At 45.8% G+C, this 19,021-nt stretch overlaps 1 protein-coding gene across 2 annotated transcripts in view; it reads left to right on the forward strand.

Moving 5' to 3' along the window:
- Positions 1 to 10,771: 10,771 nt before the first annotated feature.
- Positions 10,772 to 19,021, forward strand: part of FKBP2 (FKBP prolyl isomerase 2) — a 58,211-nt gene continuing 49,961 nt past the window's right edge. Inside the window, exons 1-2 of one of the 2 annotated variants that reach the window (XM_077455788.1) lie at positions 10,772 to 10,920; positions 13,893 to 14,112. In XM_077455788.1, coding sequence (XP_077311914.1) covers positions 13,945 to 14,112 — 168 coding nt within the window. In that variant the 5' untranslated portion in view covers positions 10,772 to 10,920; positions 13,893 to 13,944. Of the gene's footprint in view, positions 10,921 to 13,130; positions 13,154 to 13,892; positions 14,113 to 19,021 lie in introns of those variants that run through there. The other variant, XM_077455789.1, reaches the window with a different exon arrangement.

Consider the following 19,021-nt stretch of genomic DNA (forward strand, 5'->3'; position numbering starts at 1 on the left):
TAACAGATATCATTATGGGAGTCTTTGTGTGTTCCTATTTTGTGAAAACCAGTGTAAGTGTGTATGTGCCATACCTGTGGGATCCCCGTGGAAGCTGGAAGCTTGTAGTAGACATGGCTACTACAGTAATTGCATCTAGTTTCCAGGTCCCTCCCCTGCTGCTTACTGAACACAGGAAGTTGCTTACTTGGAGTGGATGCCATACAGAGAACACTTTGCATTTTCCCAATTAATGCAGTGTTCTCCGATTGAATGAGTTGACATCACCGCCCCACCTTACTATTTTGCTGGATCAGTAGTCCATGGAGGCCATCACCAAAGATCAGGTGAGTATAGCAGGAGCTGCTTTTTTCTTGTACATTACTGCCGTTGATCCGTTTTTTTTTCCAAGCCAAATCAGGTTTTAAGTAAATTGATTTATTAATATTAGCTAATATTATTTAAATAGGTTTTTATTCAATTTAAATTCTATTATCATTTTAAGTAAAAAGGGTGGATTGGCAGATCCAAATCTTGCCAACCAAAGCAGACTGGAAAAGGGAAAATAGGGAATTAGGCAAACTGCCAGTGGAAATGTTCAATTATTCTTTTATCTCTATTTGTATTAAATTAGCCTTTAAACTGACACAAAGATTTAGTAGACACATGGCACTCTGTATAATTGGTAAGCTTTGCATGTCTAAGCATTCTTAGGCTGTGTAAACCTGTCACATCTTAGGGCTCATGCTCACTGCAGCTCAAAAAAAATAAAAAGCTGCTTTTAAGGGCATTTCAACTTTTATTTCAGCTTGTAGAAGCTTGTGCTTTTTTTGTGCACATTTTTATTGAGCTTCTTCAAGCTCCTTTGAGTTTTTTTGAGAATAAGCGTTTTTTTTTTCACAAACCCTCCTAGATATTATTTTCTTAAAGGGGTTGTAAAGGTAAACATTTTTTCACCTTAATGCGTTCTATGCATTAGGGTGAAAAAAAATACCTGACAGTGCTGACCCCCCCAGCCCCCCTGGTTTACTTACCTGACCCCTCGAAAGTTCCGCGCTCGCCTTCCAACATCCTCTTCGCCGCTCAGCCTGGCTGTTGATTGGCTAGAGTGGATGGATTGAAAGCAGCGCAGCCATTGGCTCGCACTGCTGTCAATCACATCCAATGACGAGGCGCGCCGGGGGGTGGGGCTGAGTGATACAGTGAGCGACTATAGCAGCCGGCTGTATCACAGAAGCAAGCCCGCAAGTACTTCTCACCATGCGAGGGAGCTCGCATGAACGTGAGAAGTACTTGCGGGGGGAAGCAGAGACAGCCGCCGAGGGACCCCAGAAGAGCAGGTTTGGGCCACTCTGTGCAAAACGAGCTGCACAGTGGAGGAAAGTATAACATTTTTGTTATTTATTTACTGGAACAAATGTTTTTGTGTGTTTTCAAGCTTCCTTGAGCTCTTTTGAGCTGTTTTGAGCTCTTTGGGGCACTAGCTCCACTCAAAAATGCAAGTGGGGGGGAGGGTGGTTTGGTTCTGCCATATGCCTGAAAACACCTGAAAAAGGAATAGTGTGCATGGACACATTAGCTAACATGGAGGGGAGTTTCCAGACAGAAAAAAAGAGCTCAAAAGCCTGTAGGAGCCACTTCTTTTAGTAACTTTGAGCTGCAGTGTGCATGAACCATTTTCGTAGCCCTTCAGTGTAAATTACAGAGTGTTTTTAAGGGCTTGTGCATAGGACATTCATGGGATTCAGACTCTTGTCCCGGTCTGTCCGTGTCCCAGGAAAAATCACGCGAAATTGGTGTTGTCCCGGCAACCCCTCACCGGCCACAGCTCCCGGCTATGAAAACATGGCCGCGGGGATCTCCATGCGTCTAGCAGGTCTCTTCTGTGTGGAGAGGGGAGGGGCCTCTGATCCAGGCAGCTAATCGGCTTTTCTCTTCAGTGTACAAGCAGAGCAATTTACTTGTAGACTGCAGCTGATTAGCTTCCCCGGTCAGACCCCTCCCCTCTCCATTGTACACCTGCATAGAGACCTGCTAGATGTGTGGAGATCCCACGGGCACCACAGAGCTGCCACCCACTCTCCCTCAATTCTCAGTGAGCTGACAGCCAGAGGTGCAGGGGGGATGTGGAAATGCCTGGGGTAATGATGATCTGCTGGACATTCTATGTGTTGGGGGAGGGGGGTTACAGAGCACTGTGTTGGAGGTGCACCTCAAGTCCTGTACCATGTCTGCACCCTCTCACCCGCCATGTCTGCACCCTCTCACACGCCATGTCTGCACCCTCTCACTGTCTGAAACCATGAATCAGACCGAGACAGAAGTACAAATAAATCACACTTGCTTATTAAATAAAAATAAAAAGGTAAATAGAGTAAGCGTAGTCAAAGCACAGCCAGAGTCCAATAACCAGATTGGTAATCAGCAAGGCCAGAAATCAGGGATCCAAGTGTAGGAACAGCAAGCAGCATAAGGAGCCAGAAGGGATGTCAGCAAGCCAGTCTTTAAACAGGACTACAGGAGATGCTTTCTTGTGATGTGACCAAGGCGAAGGCAGAGATGAAGTGAGCTGGACAGCTTTAAGTAGGCAGGTCAGACGAGCAGGATCAGGAACATCTGGGTAACTGTGGAGAGAGATGAGAGCTGGCAATTAGCCGACAGCTGAGCAGCCAGCCCAGAGAAGGAAGGGCTAAGCCAGTCCTGACAGTACCCCCTCCTCAATGACCCCTCTCCCTCGGAGGGCCACCGGGCTTGAGGGGAAAATGTTGATGGAACTCGTGGAGGAGGACAGGAGCATGTACGTCTGAGGATGAAACCCAGGAGCGTTCCTCTGGACCGTACCCCTTCCAATGCACCAGGTACTGTATGCGCCTGCGGAACCTACGGGAGTCAACAATGGATTGTACCTCATACTCCTCATGGTTCTCAACCTGAATAGGGTGAGGACATGGCACCGAGGTGGTAAATCGGTTGCAGACCAACTGTTTCTATAAGGAAACATGACACATTTGAGATGCGCATACTAGGAGGAAGGTCCAACGCGTAAGCCACTGGGTTAATCCTGCGAAGGATACAGAAAGGCCCAATAAACCGAGGCACAAACTTCAGTGAGGGAACATGAAGTCAGAGGTTGCATGATGACAGCCTGACCCTGTCCCCAACCTGGTAGGAAGGTGCAGGCAGGCGTCTGCAGTCAGCATGTCTGTACCTATCATTAGCATGATGCAAAGCCTCCTGGACTTGTACCCAAGTGGAATGAAGACCACGGAGATGCTCCTCTAATGCAAGAATACTCTGAGGAACAAACGAGTTAGGCAACATGGAAGGTTGGAAACCATAATTCGACATTAAATGGAGACAATCGGGAGGCAGAATTCAAGGCACTATTGTGAGAAAACTCTGCCCATGGTAATAGGTCTGACCAGTTGTTATGGTCAGAAATATAGCAACGTAGGAATTGCCAGTTCCTTAGAGGTAGGCAACTTCTTAAGTGGAATACAATGACACATCTTTAAGAATTGGTCAACCACCATAAGGATAACAGTGTTGCCTTGTGAGTTGGGCAACTCCACAATGAAATGAATTGAGAGGTGGCTCCAGGGCCTCTCTCCATTGGGTATGGGTTGTAGGAGGCCCAAGATACGATCAGGAGGAATCACAGGAACCGGAACCGACTCCGACTTGGAAGTGGAGGAAAGTTGTTGTGACAAGGTATCATCCCTTACATTCTTAGTACCGGGTAAGAATGAGACAATGTAATTAAAACTCGACAAGAAAAGAGCCCATCGCGCCCTTCTGGGAGAGAGGCGCTTAGCCTCAGACAAGAATGTAAGATTCTTATGGTCAGTAAGAATAAGAACTGGCACAATAGTACCTCAAGGAGATGTCTCCATTCTTTCAGGACTAAAATGATTGCCAACAGCTCTCTTTCACCAAACTCATAATTGCACTTGCAGACAATTTCTTGGAAAAGTAGCCACACGGATGCATAGCGCTCTCAGAGTTGGTGCCGGAGGACTCCCGCGATTTTAGCGACGTCTTTGACAAAGGTCAAGCCGGTAGTTTGCCTCCACACCGGTCTTATGATTGCGCAATTGACCTTCAACCTGGTGCCATACCTCCTCGTGGCCGGGTTTACCCTTTGTCGGTCTTGGAGGATAGGGCCATGGAGGAGTATGTTGCAGACGCACTTTCTCGAGGTTTTATCCGCAAATCCTCATCTCCTGCTGGTGCTGGTTTCTTCTTTGTGAAGAAGAAGAGCGGTGAACTCAGACCTTGTATAGATTATAGGGGTCTCAATCGTGTCACGATTAAGAATGTCCACCCGATTCCATTGATTACAGAGTTATTTGACCACCTCAAGGGAGCAACGGTTTTCACAAAGCTTTAATTGAGAGGGGCATACAGTCTCATGCGCATTAAGGAGGGCAGCGAGTGGAAAACTGCGTTTAATACCAGAACAGGTCATTATGAGTACCTGGTAATGCCTTTTGGCCTTTATAACGTCCCGGCAGTTTTCCAGGAATTTATTAATGATGTCCTCCGAGATTTGTTGCAGTTATGTGTGGTGGTTTATCTCGATGATATCCTCATATTTTCCAAGTCCCTGGAGAGCCACCACACAGATGTCTGTTGTGTGCTTCAGAAACTAAGAGAGAACAATCTCTATTGTAAACTGGAGAAGTGCGAGTTCCATCATGAACAGGTTACATTCCTGGGCTATGTCATTTCCACTGCTGGTTCTCGATGGACCCAGAGGAACTTTCGCCAGTCCTACAGTGGCCTCGACCAGTGGGTTTACGTCCTCTGCAGCGTTTCCTGGGCTTTGCCAACTACTATCGGAAGTTTATTCGTAACTTCTCGTCTCTGGTCAAGCCCCTGACGGATATGACCAGTAAGGATCGGTAACCCACAGAGTTGGTCTCCGGAGTCCATTAAGGCCTTTGAGACTCTCAAGGCTGCCTTTGTTTCTGCTCCTGTGTTGGCACATCCTGATCCTACGTTGCCTTTTATCCTAGAAGTTGATGCTTCTGAGACTGGAGTTGGCACCCTTCTGTCTCAATGTCCTAACTCTGAGAGCGCTATGCATCCGTGTGGCTACTTTTCCAAGAAATTGTCTCCTGCTAAGTGCAATTATGAGTTTGGTGAAAGAGAGCTGTTGGCAATCATTTTAGTCCTAAAAGAATGGAGACATCTCCTTGAGGTACTATTGTGCCAGTTCTTATTCTTACTGACCATAAGAATCTTACATTCTTGTCTGAGGCTAAGCGACTCTCTCCCAGAAGGGCGCGATGAGCTCTTTTCTTGTCAAGTTTTAATTACATTGTCTCATTCTTACCCGGTACTAAGAATGTAAGGGCTGATGCCTTGTCACGACAATTTTCCTCCACTTCCAAGTTGGAGTCCGTTCCGGTTCCTGTGATTCCTCCTGATCATATCTTGGCTACGGTTCGCACCAGTCTTACTTCTCCTTTGGGTGACAAAATTCTTGCTGCTCAGGTCCAAGCTCCTCCTGAGAAACCTTGTGAGCGCTGCTTTGTCCCAGAGAGTCTCCATACTGCCATGCTCCAGACTTACCATTCTCCCAAGGCAGCTGGCCATCCTGGGAAGAATCAACTAATTTGGGCAATTTCCCAACAATTCTGGTGGCCTAGTCTACGGACTGATGTTACTGCCTTCGTAGCTGCCTGTTCCTTGTGTGCTCAGAGTAAGACTCCACGACACCTTCCTGTGGGCCTCCTACAACCCATACCCAATGGAGAGAGGTCCTGGACTCACCTGTCAATGGATTTCATTGTGGAGTTGCCCAACTCCCAAGGCAACACTGTTATCCTTAAGGTGGTTGACCGGTTCTCAAAGATGTGTCATTGTATTCCACTTAAGAAGTTGCCTACTTCTAAGGAACTGGCTTCCATTTTTGCTCTGGAAATCTTTTGCTTACATGGGCTACCCAAGGTAATTGTCTCGGACAGGGCTAGACAGTTTGTCTCTCCGTTCTGGCGACCCTTTTGTGCACAGTTGAGAATCCAGCTTGCTTTCTCTTCTGCGTATCACCCACAGTCTAATGGAGCCACAGAGCGAGCCAATCAGTCCTTGGAGCAATTCCTACGTTGCTATATTTCTGACCACCATAACAACTGGTCAGACCTATTATCATGGGCAGAGTTTGCTCACAATAGTGTCTTGAATTCTGCCTCCCGATTGTCTCCATTTATGGGGAATTATGGTTTCCAACCTTCCATGTTGCCTGACTCGTTTGTTCCGCAGAGTATTCCTGCATTAGAGGAGCATCTCCGTGGTCTTTGTTCCACTTGGGTACAAGTCCAGGAGGCTTTTTCGTCATGCTAATGATAGGTACAGACTCCATGCTGACCGCAGATGCCAGACGCCAAAGCTATGCATTGACTACGCTTTCTCTATTTACCTTTTTATTTTTATTTAATAAACAAGTGTGATTTAAGTCTGATTCATGGTTTCTGACACCGAGACAGAAGTACAAATAAACCACACTTGTTTATTAAATAAAAAGGTAAATATAGTAAGCGTAGTCAAAGCATAGCCAGAGTCCAGTAACCGGATCGAGTAGTCAGCCAGGCCAGAGTTCAATAACCAGATCGGGTAATCAGTCATACCAGAAGTGAGGGATCCAAGTAGAGGAACAGCAAGCGAGATAAGGAGCCAGAAGGGATGTCAGCCAGCCAGTCTTTAAGCAGGACTACAGGAGATGGTTTCTTGTGATGTGACCAAGGCGAAGGCAGAGATGAAGTTAGCTGGACAGCCTTAAGTAGGCAGGTCAGACGAGCATGATCTGGAACAGCTGGGTAACTGTGGAGAGAAATGAGACATGGCAATTAGCCGACAGCTGAGCAGCCAGCCCAGAGAAGGAAGGGCTAAGCCAGCCCTGACACTCACCCTCTCCTGTACCATGTCCATACCCTCTCCTGTACCATCTCCGCACCCTCTCTGACAGTCTCCTGTACCATCTCCGCACACTCTCTGACATTCTTCTGTGCCATCTCCACTCCCTCTCTGACAGTCTCCTGTACCATCTCCGCACACTTTCTGACAGTCTCCTGTACCATCTCTGCACCCTCTCTGACAGGCTTCTGTACCATCTCCGCACCCTCTCTGACAATCTCCTGTACCATCTCTGCACCCTCTCTGACAGTCTTCTGCACCATCTCTGCACCCTCTCTGACAGTCTCCTGTACCATCTCCACACCCTCTTTGACAGTCTCCCGTACCATCTCCGGACCCTCTCTGACAGTCTCCTGTACCATCTCCGCACCTTCTCTGAAAGTCTCCTGTACCATCTCCGCACCCTGTCTGACAATCTCCTGTATCATCTCTGCACCCTCTCTGACAGTCTCCTGTACCATCTCTGCACCCTCTCTGACAGTCTTCTGCACCATCTCCGCACACCCTCTCTGACAGTCTCCTGTACCATCTCCGCACCCTCTCTGACAGTCTCCAGTACCATCTCCGCACCCTCTCTGACAGTCTCCAGTACCATCTCCGCACCCTCTCTGGCAGTCTCCTGTACCATCTCCGCACCCTCTCTGACAGTCTCCTGTACCATCTCCGCACCTTCTCTGACAGTCTCCTGTACCACCTCCGCTCCCTCTCTGACAGTCTCCTGTACCATCTCCGCACCCTCTCTGACAGTCTCCTGTACCATCTCCGCACCTTCTCTGACAGTCTCCTGTACCATCTCCGCTCCCTCTCTGCCAGTCTCCTGTACCATCTCCACACACTCTCTGACAGTCTCCTCTATCCTCCCTACACACTCTCTGACAGTCTCTTTGTAAATGTCACTGGCAGGGAAGGGGTTAACACCAGGGGGTGATCAAGGGGTTAAATGTGTTACCTAGGGAGTGATTCTAACTTTAGGGAGAAGGGGACTCACAAGGGGAGGAGACCGATCAGTGTTCCTCTGTACTGGGAACGCACAACCGATCTCCTCTCCCCTGACAGGACGTGGATCTGTGTGTTTACACATACAGATCCACGCGATTGTTACCGGCAATCGCGGGTGCCCGGCGGACATTGCGGCCACCAGGCACGCGCACCGGCTCCTGGGTGACGCAGCGGACGCACGCCCCCTAGATGGCCGGGAGGCTCAGGACGTGATATGACGCCCGTCCAGGATGAGAGATCCCTCCTGCGGACGTCTTTTGACTATGGGCAGGGTATGAAGTGGTCAAAAAAGGAAATTTGTTTGTATCTTCTGTTTTGTTTGTTTTCTGATACCATTCACCAAACTTTTTAGACACACCTGTCTAATAGGTTTATTATTTTAGAAAAATAAAAGTATTGATATTATACTTGACACCTGCCCATGGCACAGAGCAGGAAAGTACAACATGTTTGTTATTTAAAAAAAAAAAAAGAAAAAATTATATGTGTGTGTGTGCGCCTTTGCAACCGTGTTAAGAGTGAACATTTGATAATACTTTAATTTTGCAGCATCTTCCAAACAGTGAAATAGCTGTTTTGAGAGTACTAATCCTTTAATAAGGAAGCATTCTGCATTTTTAACAAATTAAAGATGGATATACCAGAGACATCTGTATATGGTATGAAGTCTGCAGATGCAACTAACAAAGTAAAAACTGAATTTTACATGAGAATTGTTCTGTAAAGATCATAATAAGGGAAGAGGACGAAGACCTCTAATTTATGGTCAGTCTGGGAGCTGAATGTGATAATTGTCCCCAGTACAATATGTCTCCCAGTGTGAGCACTTTATACATCATTCTATGAATTGCACATATTTTATTTTCTGTCTGTATAGCTCTTATGCTATCCCCAGCTCACCCCTCCAGCTCTCTTTTTTCTTGTCCTCATTTGACTCCTCGGTGTGTCCTCTCTTCAACTCACATTGATCAGTTTGCAATTCTTCAGCACAGCCAGCAAAACAAACACAACCTGAGTACTAGCAGGTTTTATTATTATCAACCAATAAACCAATACTATATACAGATCAATGGAGGACAAAGAAGGAAGATTTGTCTAATCTCAGATTTTCTTTTTTTTTTATTGATTTTTTTTTTGTGAAGACTGATCAGATCCAATTCACAAAGCTTTTCCCATGGATGAGGAAGGATCTTTATTGTTTTAGGTGAATATGACTGTCCCTTTTTTTTGTAATATAAGAATTCTCATACTGTTGTGTTTGTTTTTTTGTATTTAACCTATAGGGGGATTTATTAAGACTGGAGAAGCCATATGGGTCTGTTTACTATAACTGGAGAGTGCAAAATCTGGTGCAGCTCTGTATAGAAACCAATTGCCAAAGCTTAATCGAGCAAGCTTAAGTTAAAAGCTGATTGGCTACAATGCAGAGCTGCACCAAATTTTGCACTCTCCAGTTTTAGTAAATGGACCCCATAGCCTGCAGCTGTTGTGCATTGCAACCAATCAGCTTCTAGCTTTCATTTTTAACGCATAATTGAGCAAGCTGAAGTTAGAAGCTGATTGGCTACAATGCCCAGCAGCACCAGATTTTTGCACTCTCCAGTTTTAGTAAATCAACCCAATAGCCTGCAGCAGTTGTGCATGGCAACCAAGCAGCTTCAAGCTTTCATTTTTAATGCATAATTGAGCAAGCTGAAGTTAGAAGCTGATTGGCTACAATGCAGAGCAACACCAGATTTTGCACTCTCCAGGTATAGTAAATCAATCCCATAGCCTGCAGCAGTTGTGCATGGCAACCAATCAGCTTCTAGCTTTCATTCTTAACGCATTATTGAGCAAGCTGAACTTAGAAGCTGATTGGCTACCCTGCAGAACTGCACCAGATTTTGCACTCTCCAGTTTTAGTAAAGCAACCCCATAGTATGTAGCAGCTGTGCATGGTAATCAATCAGCTTCTAGCTTTCATTTTTAACGCATAATTGAGTAAGCTGAAATTAGAAGCTGATTGGCTACAATGCAGAGCTGCACCAGATTTTGCACTCTCCGGTGTTAGTAAATCACACCATAGTCTGCAGTAGTTGTGCATGGCAACCAATCAGCTTCTAGCTTTCATTTTTAATGCATAATTGACCAAGCTGAAGTTAGAAGCTGATTGGCTACCCTGCAGAGCTGCACCAGATCTTACACTCTCCCGTTTTAGTAAAGCAATCCCATAGTCTGCAGCAGTTGTGCATTGCAACCAATCAGCTTTTAGATTTCATTTTTAAAACATAATTGAGCAACCTGAAGTTAGAAGCTGATTGGCTACCAGGCACAGTTTCACCACATCTTGCACTCTTCTGTTTTACTAAAGCAACCCCATAGCCTGCAGCAGTTGTGCATGGCAACCAATCAGCTTCTAGCTGTCATGTTCAATGCTTAACTGAGCAAGCTGCAGTTAGATGCTGATTGGTTGCCATGCACAGCTGCCCCCTCCATGGTGTGTATGGGTTGTATAGAGGTGTACGGCCGATGTCTCCATTGATCGGCACTCTGAGTGCTTCAGATATATTTATAGAATCTATCTCCATGCAGCATGCTCCTCTCTGACGGCTTGCATTGTTTTGCTTGGTTTAGCAGTCTAGACACAGGAATGTACCACTTACTCAACATTTCAGGGGTGTCAGCATTTTACCACCAGCTTACAATTCTTCATAAATCTCCTTCTTTCCTGATCCAATAATATACCTCTATGGATTTTAGTTTTTTTTATTAAATTGTGTTTTCTGATGTTCACCCTTCAGACTGCCTTGCGGATCCGATGGAAGGGGGTTCAGGGCGCTCCCCTCCTCTTTGTTGGTTTTCATCCTTCTGTCCCGACGTGGCCTCTGATCACTTGACAATGACAGAGGTATCAGCCAATGGGCGACCGCCGGTGAGCGCCAGTAGCGCCCTGATTGGGGCGGCGGGCCGGTGACGTACACGGATGCGGAAGAGGGGTTGAGTCGGTGTGAAGCGGCGGCGTGCAGACAGATCAGGGGAGAGGTGAGGGCAGGAGAGGAGTCCCGGGAAAGGGGGTTGGATGAGGAGACCGGGGGAAGAACGGGGTGCTGGGGCACGGGGGAGGGAGAGGAGAAGATACCGGGGAGGAGCCAGGGTGACATGGGACGTTATCAGGGGCCCTCAGGATCTGCTGCTGGGGCGGAGGGGCCCCCAGGAACAGAGGGAGGAAGGGGGTGGCAATGGCGGGTACGGTCAGGGGGCTGAGGAGGAGGAGGACGATGAGGCCAGGGACCCGCAGGAAGAAGGCATGAGTGATGAGCGCAGTCCGAGGTCCTCAGAACGGGGCTCTATGGAGACAATCAGCGCCTACATAGTCCGTAGCGGTTCCCAGCAGGAGGAGAAGGCCTGCCAGGGGCTCAGCAGGAGCTGCACCAGTGAGGAGAGGTATTGGGGGGAGGACAGTGATCAGGTGACCTCCCTGGAGGGGGGTGGTAGGGATCAGGACCCCCAGGACATGACCAGGGAGTGTAGGTTGGGGGAGATCAGCAATGATGGGGAGAGAGCACCCGGGAGGGAAGACCTAGACCCCCCAGAGGCTCTGCAGTGTGGGAGCCATGCCATAGAGGTGAAGGAGCACAGGGCAGGGTGCCATGGCACAGATCATAGAGATCAGGAGGAAGCAGACAGACCCGGGGCAGAGAAAAGCCACCTCGATATGCAGATATTTCAGAAAAGGCAAAGGAAAAACAAAGGAGTCAAAGAAAAAAAGAGAAGTAAAGCAAATGGAGCGTGCAAGGACCAGAGTGGGCCAGATGGTGACCAGAGGATGGAGGAGACTAGCTTCCAGGAGCTGTATAGGGGGCTGAGTGTGGAAGAGGAGGATAGCCAGCCAGATGCTGGAGGAGAAGGAAGTCCTTGTGTTCTGGGCAGATGTAAAACAGAGGCAACCTACAGGCTCCCAGAGAAAGAACTTAGATCAGTTGACATGGGGACTGAAAGTAATTGGAGCAAAGCAACACCGCAAGGCTGTGACTGCCTGGAGTCCAGGGAAGCGCTCTTCTCTCCTAAGGAAAAGAATGGGCTTCTGGAGGGTATGAAGAGCCATAGAGATGATCTAGAGAGCAAGGCAGATTACGGGGGATCTTCTGAATTCTATAGTTGCTACCGTTCAGAATTCAGGAGTCCAGGCAATGGTTCCAGCGGGTCTGGAGAAGGAGCCGAAATGGAGCAGGGCAATTATCATGGCACCTGCAGAGAGGTTACCTATGATTTAGGAAAGTACGAAAGGGACTGCAACTGTGAGATGGAGGACAAGAACTTCAACCCTTTAAGCAACCAACATATAGAGCCTGAGACCTGGGTTTGCTCCTCACCTTCTCATGCTAAGCCATTACATGTTGAGGATAGCGAGGAAGTTGGCAGATGGTGTTGGTGCCTCCATCTGTATTTAGGGGACACTGAAGCCACCACTCATGATGAAAATGATATCATGAATAAGAGGTCCAAAGACTCTGGTTATTCTTTAAGCAGCACCCTTCGTGTAGGGGAGAGATCAGATGAACATAATAGAAGTGATGGAGATATCCCTGAACCTCTCACTAAGAAAGGGGGGAGAGTGGTAGACACACCTGAGCTGCAAGAATGGGTGAACTGGTGGCAGGGTTGGGCTGGCTCTTGCCGTGCTGTATCTGGCCACCAAAGGGTGACAAAATCTCAGATTTTAGGATGCCGAGGAGAGGCGAGAGCAGAACGGCAGAAACAACAGGATGTGTGGGTTTTAAGGGAATGGACAAGAAGGGGATCTGGGAGAAGGGGAGGAGGGCAGAGAGTTTCGGGAGGTGATGTGTGGGTCCTGAGAAACCAAGAGGCAGGAAAACAGGGTTCTGCATGGCAGTTAGAGGAGGAGGATGTATGGGTTCCCAGAGAGCCAAGAAAACAAAAGGGGGCATATTTTGTGACAGACAATGCAAAATGGGGTCCCCACAGTGCAAAGCCAGGGGTTTCTGATAAAGGGGAGTTGTGAGAAAGAAAGGGTGGTGATATACCTCAGCAGTTGGGGGGAGGCATTGAACTGTTATGTGTGCGTGTTGTGTGTGTCTGTGTTTCAGTGGGCTGGGGTAGGGGAGGGTGTCAGGGGAAGTTACTTGTTTAATCTGTCACCTTGTGGGGGGGAATATGACACTTTGGGGTGCACTCTGACTCACTGCAATAAACTGATTACTGGTGCTGCTTTCCTTTTTCTATTTAAGGTGCTAAATCCAGGTGCTATAAGGAGGTGCTGTATACTGCATGCTGATGTGTTTTTTTTTTTTTTTTTTTTTTTTTTTAATCATGTGTTTGGGGCTTTGAAAATATTTTGCCTTTTTTAAAGGGTCCCCAACACAGGAAGGGGTACATCAGGGCTGTGCCGTGTGCTTTAAATGGGGCAGGGAGGGAATCATTTTGATAAACTAAATTGGTGCTGTTGCTTTTTTTGGCGACACATGAAATCTACCTGTTTTACTCTATGAACAGATCCAACAATCAAGGTAAGTGCCATCGGCTGTATAATACTGGCGACAGTAAATTCCCTTGCGTGGTGCATCTTGTCATCTATCGTGAAAGAAGATCCCACTAACACATTTGTTCAGCACTATTTTATGTCGCAGTATCTGCACTTCCATGTCGACAGGGGGCAGCAATGCTAACTAGCCTGTGATTTGTATGAGATTACTATTTCCCTTATCGGAGGTGATAACCGTGAAAAGACATCTCTACAAATATTTCCTGTTATGCAGTTCTTGTTCCCTGTCTCTTACCCAGGGTTTGCTGCATGCCCGTTTCCACAGGTATCTGTACATAGCATTGTGAATGAATATATTGTGCCCTCTTATGCATTTACATTAGTGTGATCACATCCTTGTGTTCAAGCATGTCATATTCCCCTATCGTTGTGAATTTCTAGAACAAAATGTCGTTTTTACTAATGTGTGTGTTTTTTTTTTTTTTTTTTTTTTTTTATTGAACCTTTGCAGGGCATAGAACTGTGTGTGACTTTTAACTGCAGGGGTTCATCTTGCCGCCATCATGAACGCCATGTTACTTACACCTTTGTGGTGCCTACTTGCAGTATCCCTGCTACCCCCAGCTTTTTGTAAAGAAGGCAGCAAAAAGTTACAAATTGGGGTGAAGAAAAGGGTGGAAAATTGCCCCATTAAATCTCGTAAAGGGGACACCCTCAACATGCATTACACAGTAAGTACATCGATTTGGGGATTTATTAGGGAAAATAGTAGAGAAACAATCAATGACAATGTCAATATCCATGGCAAGTACCATGTTGAACAGAATGTATGGTCATTATTTATTTTTTGTGTGTATGGAGCTATTGAGCCCTGCGCTACTTTAGCAAATTTGTACCCAAACAAAATTTTGATATTTTTTTTTTGTACAAATTGAGATTTCTTTTGGTAGTATTCGATTGCCGCTGGATTTTTTGCGGAAAAAGGTGGAAAATTTTTGAAACAATATTTTTTAACTACTGCTATAAAACATAAATATATATATTTTTCATAAATTTTGCCCAAAATGTTTTGTTTTTTAAAAGAAACAAAAAAAAAAAATGGTATATAATCTGGAATTTTAATGTGTTTTTTACTATGCATGGTGGCGATCAGTGACCTAAAAAGGACTGTGATACTGAAACTAACTGATTAATTGACAGTAATTGGTGCTAAAACTACACTGGCTGGCAAGGGGTTAACATCTAGGGTGATCAAGGGGTTAAATATGTGCCTAACAATGTGTGTACAGTGTGCTGCTTTTTACTAATGCCTTCTAAGTTTCTCTTCCCGCTTTGCAGAGATGAGAAACTGAGATCTTTCCCTGTGTACAGAGTTCTGTGTCGAATGTCAACACAGAGCTTTGGGCTGTGAACGTACACAGCCGATCAGCATGTCCTGGCTATGAATCTTTGGCTGGGACTTGCTGATAGGCTCCCGCTGTGCACAATCACAGCGGGAGCCGGGTGGGGGTTGCACGTACCCTAAACCTGGAAGTAGGCAGCGACATACCAGTATGTTGCTTTGCCTGTAACGGCTGCTCGCCCGCAGTACACATTTTGCGTATTAAAAATGTTATTACAGAAATCAGCCTTGTGGGGTGAGAGTCTTAACTGCATGGTACACTTGGCCTTGGGAAACTTGTCCACTCTTCCTTGTAAAAGTACTCCAAATCTGTCAGATTTTGAGGGAATCTCCTGTGCACAGCCCTGTTCAGGTCATCCCACAGATATTCAATTCAGGTCCTGGCTGGGAAATGTAAAAAGGTCTGTTAGGACTGTCTATAACTCCAGTCATATATATGGGGGGGGGGGGTGCTTTGTCTACCTGACCAAAGGGTTTACAGGGAGATATATCGGGCATTGGCAGCAGTAGTGTTGCATCAAACCACTGTGTTTGTACAAATGTGGTCAGAAGGCAACCTTACCTGTTACAAATGCCAAGGCCCTATTTATGTAGCACAACACATAAGTTGGTCATGCCCCTTCAACAGAAGCTTCTGTCAGGCTGCCGTACACACAGGCCGAATGTTGGCTGGTTACTATTAAACCGTTTGCATGCCACCTGATATTCGGCCCATGTGTGGCGCCCTTAAAAAATACGTACATTTGGATCGGAAAGGAAGCACCTTGTCAACTGTAAGGCCTCTTTTAGGTTGGTAGAAAACAGAATGGATTTTAAACTTGGTGTTCCATACGTAAAGCAGCAATTCGACCTTCTAACTACTGTTTTTGAGAGGGGGGGGGGGGTGCATTACAAATGTGCATTGCTCTTTGAACGTTTCAGAAATCTGAAGAAAGTGGAGCGCAATTAACATGATCTAAGTTCTTTCTGCAGCATTAAGCAAAGAGAAATCAGTGACGCATTGGATACTCCACACTGCGGTGTGCTTTTTTTTTTTTTTTTTGATATGCAACTGTGAGCAGTCTGCTATAAATAGCCCCCTTGGAGAAAAAGTGAGACCCTTTTAAGACCATCTAAAACATACCCCCAAAATTAAGAGAAGTGTGGGAGTATAAATAGTCATACTCGCCTATGTGGCTGCAGCATTGATCCAATTTTGCAGCTGCCCCTCGATGTCTGTAAGCCCAAGAACAAGGCAATCGCGTGACCACTGACATTGCTTAGTTCTCAATCTTCACTGAGCGCAAAGCAGTGACTGTCAGTCATCAGCTCTCTGCTCTGTCCCTCTAGTGCTCACTGGAGTGCCAGGCTATCCAGAGGTCGATAGAGACCAGTAGTATCTATAGCTGATCTGTGTTGACAATGTAACTATGCTGGAAAAGTATCGCTTTCTAGTGATTTACATGCTGGATTCTACTACACACATTATCGCGTTAGGTGCGGGGAAGGAAAACGCACACGAGAATGTTGTGTTTAAAAAATTTATGAAAAGGGAACATTTTGTGTTCTGTTTAGCATGATGGCAAATTGTGTAAAGAGAATGGCTGGTTAATTTGTGCAAAGACAAGAAAAAGGATATAAACTTGGAGTAAGCTCCTTCTAGAAAATATAATGAGCGCTGGCTAAATAGGGTTTTATATGCATATGTTTGTATAGGCACCAAATAAAATCGTATAACAGACTGCTTAAAGGGGTTGTAAAGGTTTGTTTTTTATTTTTTAAATAGGTTCCTTTTAAGCTAGTGCATTGTTGGTTCACTTACATTTTCCTTCGATTTCCCTTCTAAATGTTTTTTTTTTTTCTTTGTCTAAATTTCTCACTTCCTGTTCCTCCTCAGTAAGCTGTTCTAGCTGACTAAACACCGCTCGGATGGTGGTGTGAAGCTTACTGAGGAGAAACAGGAAGTGAGAAATTTAGACAAGGGGGGGGGGAACATTTAGAATGGATATAGAAGGAAAAGGTAAGTGAACCAACAATGCACTAGCTTAAAGGAACCTATTTAGAATACAAAAAAAACAAAGCTTTTACAAACCCTCTGGATCCCCCTTGGGCGGCCGACATCATGGACTCGCTGGACAGGTAAGTGTCCTTATTAAAAGTCAGCAGCTACAGTGTTTGTAGCTGCTGACTTAAAAAAAAAAAATAATTGCATCCGGAACACCACTTTAAAGCCGAATTTTACTCCTAGCAGTTTAATAACAATTAATGTTCTTTACCAAAAGAACATACATTCCACATTAATATGCTAACAAAATTAATGTGTGCTGTAAATTTCTCCTGTTCCTGAAGCCCAGAACAGTCACTTCCTTATTGGAAAGTCCTTCTCCTTGGTCTCAAACTGGCACTTTCCTAAATGTAAAATATGTGCATTTACAGCCTTGATTGTATGTCTTGGCTCAGTTAGAGAATGAAGGCTGACAGAAGTTTTACAGGCTGCCCATGAGGGAGAAAGGAGAGAATATTGGGGATATAGGACCTTTTATCCTTGTAAGTTTAACTCTTTTGTGTTTCCCTGGCAGCAGATCTTGTCCTGTCACCTCTCCTGTTTCTTTATCGTACATCATAGGACACAGAGCCTTAAGTATTAGTGGGTTATAGCTACCTTCAGGTGTTGACACTGGCACACCCAATACTGGAAGTTTAATCCCCTATATAACCCCTCCTCCTTCCAGAAGTACCTCTGTTTTTTTCGCCAGTGTTTAAAGGTGTTGGCACAAGTTAAGATGTGCTCTACGGAGCTCCAGGAGGGATCCATGCTGGATTTAAAAAGCCTCTACAACCGGATCCATCCCACCACTGCAGCTCCAGGACGGTACCCGGGCCTCGAATTGAAGAACGTGGTTTTGCCTGTAACGCTCCTCTTTGAGGGCTGGACCCTAGGAACCAGGACTCTTTTTGGTCTTGCTACATTACCTAAAGCTGTCCTGAGAGATGCTATACATGGTCCAAAGGAGTGGAACCCCTATTAAAAGGGCTCCAGTCTTTTTGAAGGTTTAACCACGCTGCCCGCTGTGATGAAGTTTGGATCTGTCTGTTTACAGCAGTATCCTGCAGGGAGGAAAAGGTAAGAGGAAAGCATAGGAACTGCAAAGTCCACCTATGACTTGTCTTTTAATTATATTGTAAAATGCCTTAACTCCTCTAGAGGGAGTAATAGTGTCTCTAGACCCTGTTTAAATCAGTGCTAATACAGCGTGTGTCTCAGCAGCTGGGGGTGGGGGGTCTCCTATCCCCCTAAATGGGGAAACTGAGTGGATAGGGATACATGTTATGTTTAAATAAGCCTAAATCTGAAAAGCTGATAAAAAGGCAGTGTAAATCCCCCCTCCCCTCTGAGGTGAATCTTGCTAAAGCACAGGAAAGGGCGTGGTGCATAGACAATCAGGCTCGCACCTTAAAAAGCTTAGAGCTGATACTCTGGGAAACAGTGTCTATTAGAGCAGCTAAAGCAGGGCTGATACAGGACACGGAAGCGCTGGTGCACATGAGGGGTTTACACAGGCATTTGCAGTACAGGAAAAAACGTATTTAGCATTAGATCATTCTATGTTACCGCTGTTTTTTCCTACTATTGTTCAAATAAATAGAACAGTTCTTGGAGTACCTTTTTGCGCTTTGCACTATGGCTTCAAGGTCACACTTCAGCCCCCTGTATACGTGACTGAAGATGCATTTTCCTCTGCCCTGCAGAACTTAGAAGGAAGATTAGCGGCATTAATCGCATCCTCCATTAAAGAGAATAAAAAGCTTGCTAGATCCCTCTCCCACTCCAAACCCCTTACCAGGGGAACAGTGGGGACAGGATGAGTTATTACCCTCAAACGGTCGGGAAAAACAAACCGATTTACCTCTCTGCGGAGGAAACAAAAGTTGAAGCTTCACCTTCACAATCCAGTACAAATCCTTACGGACATGGTTTGCTCCACTTTCATGCTTCCACTAACAGAGTCAGCTGAAAATCTGGTTTCTTCATTGGGTTCCTTGAAACCTTCACAAGTGCATACGTTTCCAGTCCACACATTACTAGAGAAGCTTATTTATACCGAATGGGATTATCCGGATAAGCATTTTCTTCCTCCAAAGAGATTCACGGTCCTCTATCCTATGGAGGAAAAATTCACCAAGAAATGGAAAGTTCCAGCAGTAGATGCTGTGATTTCCAGTGTGAATAAAAGTTTAACTTGTCCAGTGGACAATGC

This window comes from Lithobates pipiens, unplaced genomic scaffold (genome assembly GCF_037356315.1).
Source record: "Lithobates pipiens isolate NorthernLeopardFrog02 unplaced genomic scaffold, aLitPip1_a1.2 Scaffold_10, whole genome shotgun sequence".
In the NCBI taxonomy this organism is placed as follows: Eukaryota; Metazoa; Chordata; class Amphibia; order Anura; family Ranidae; genus Lithobates; species Lithobates pipiens.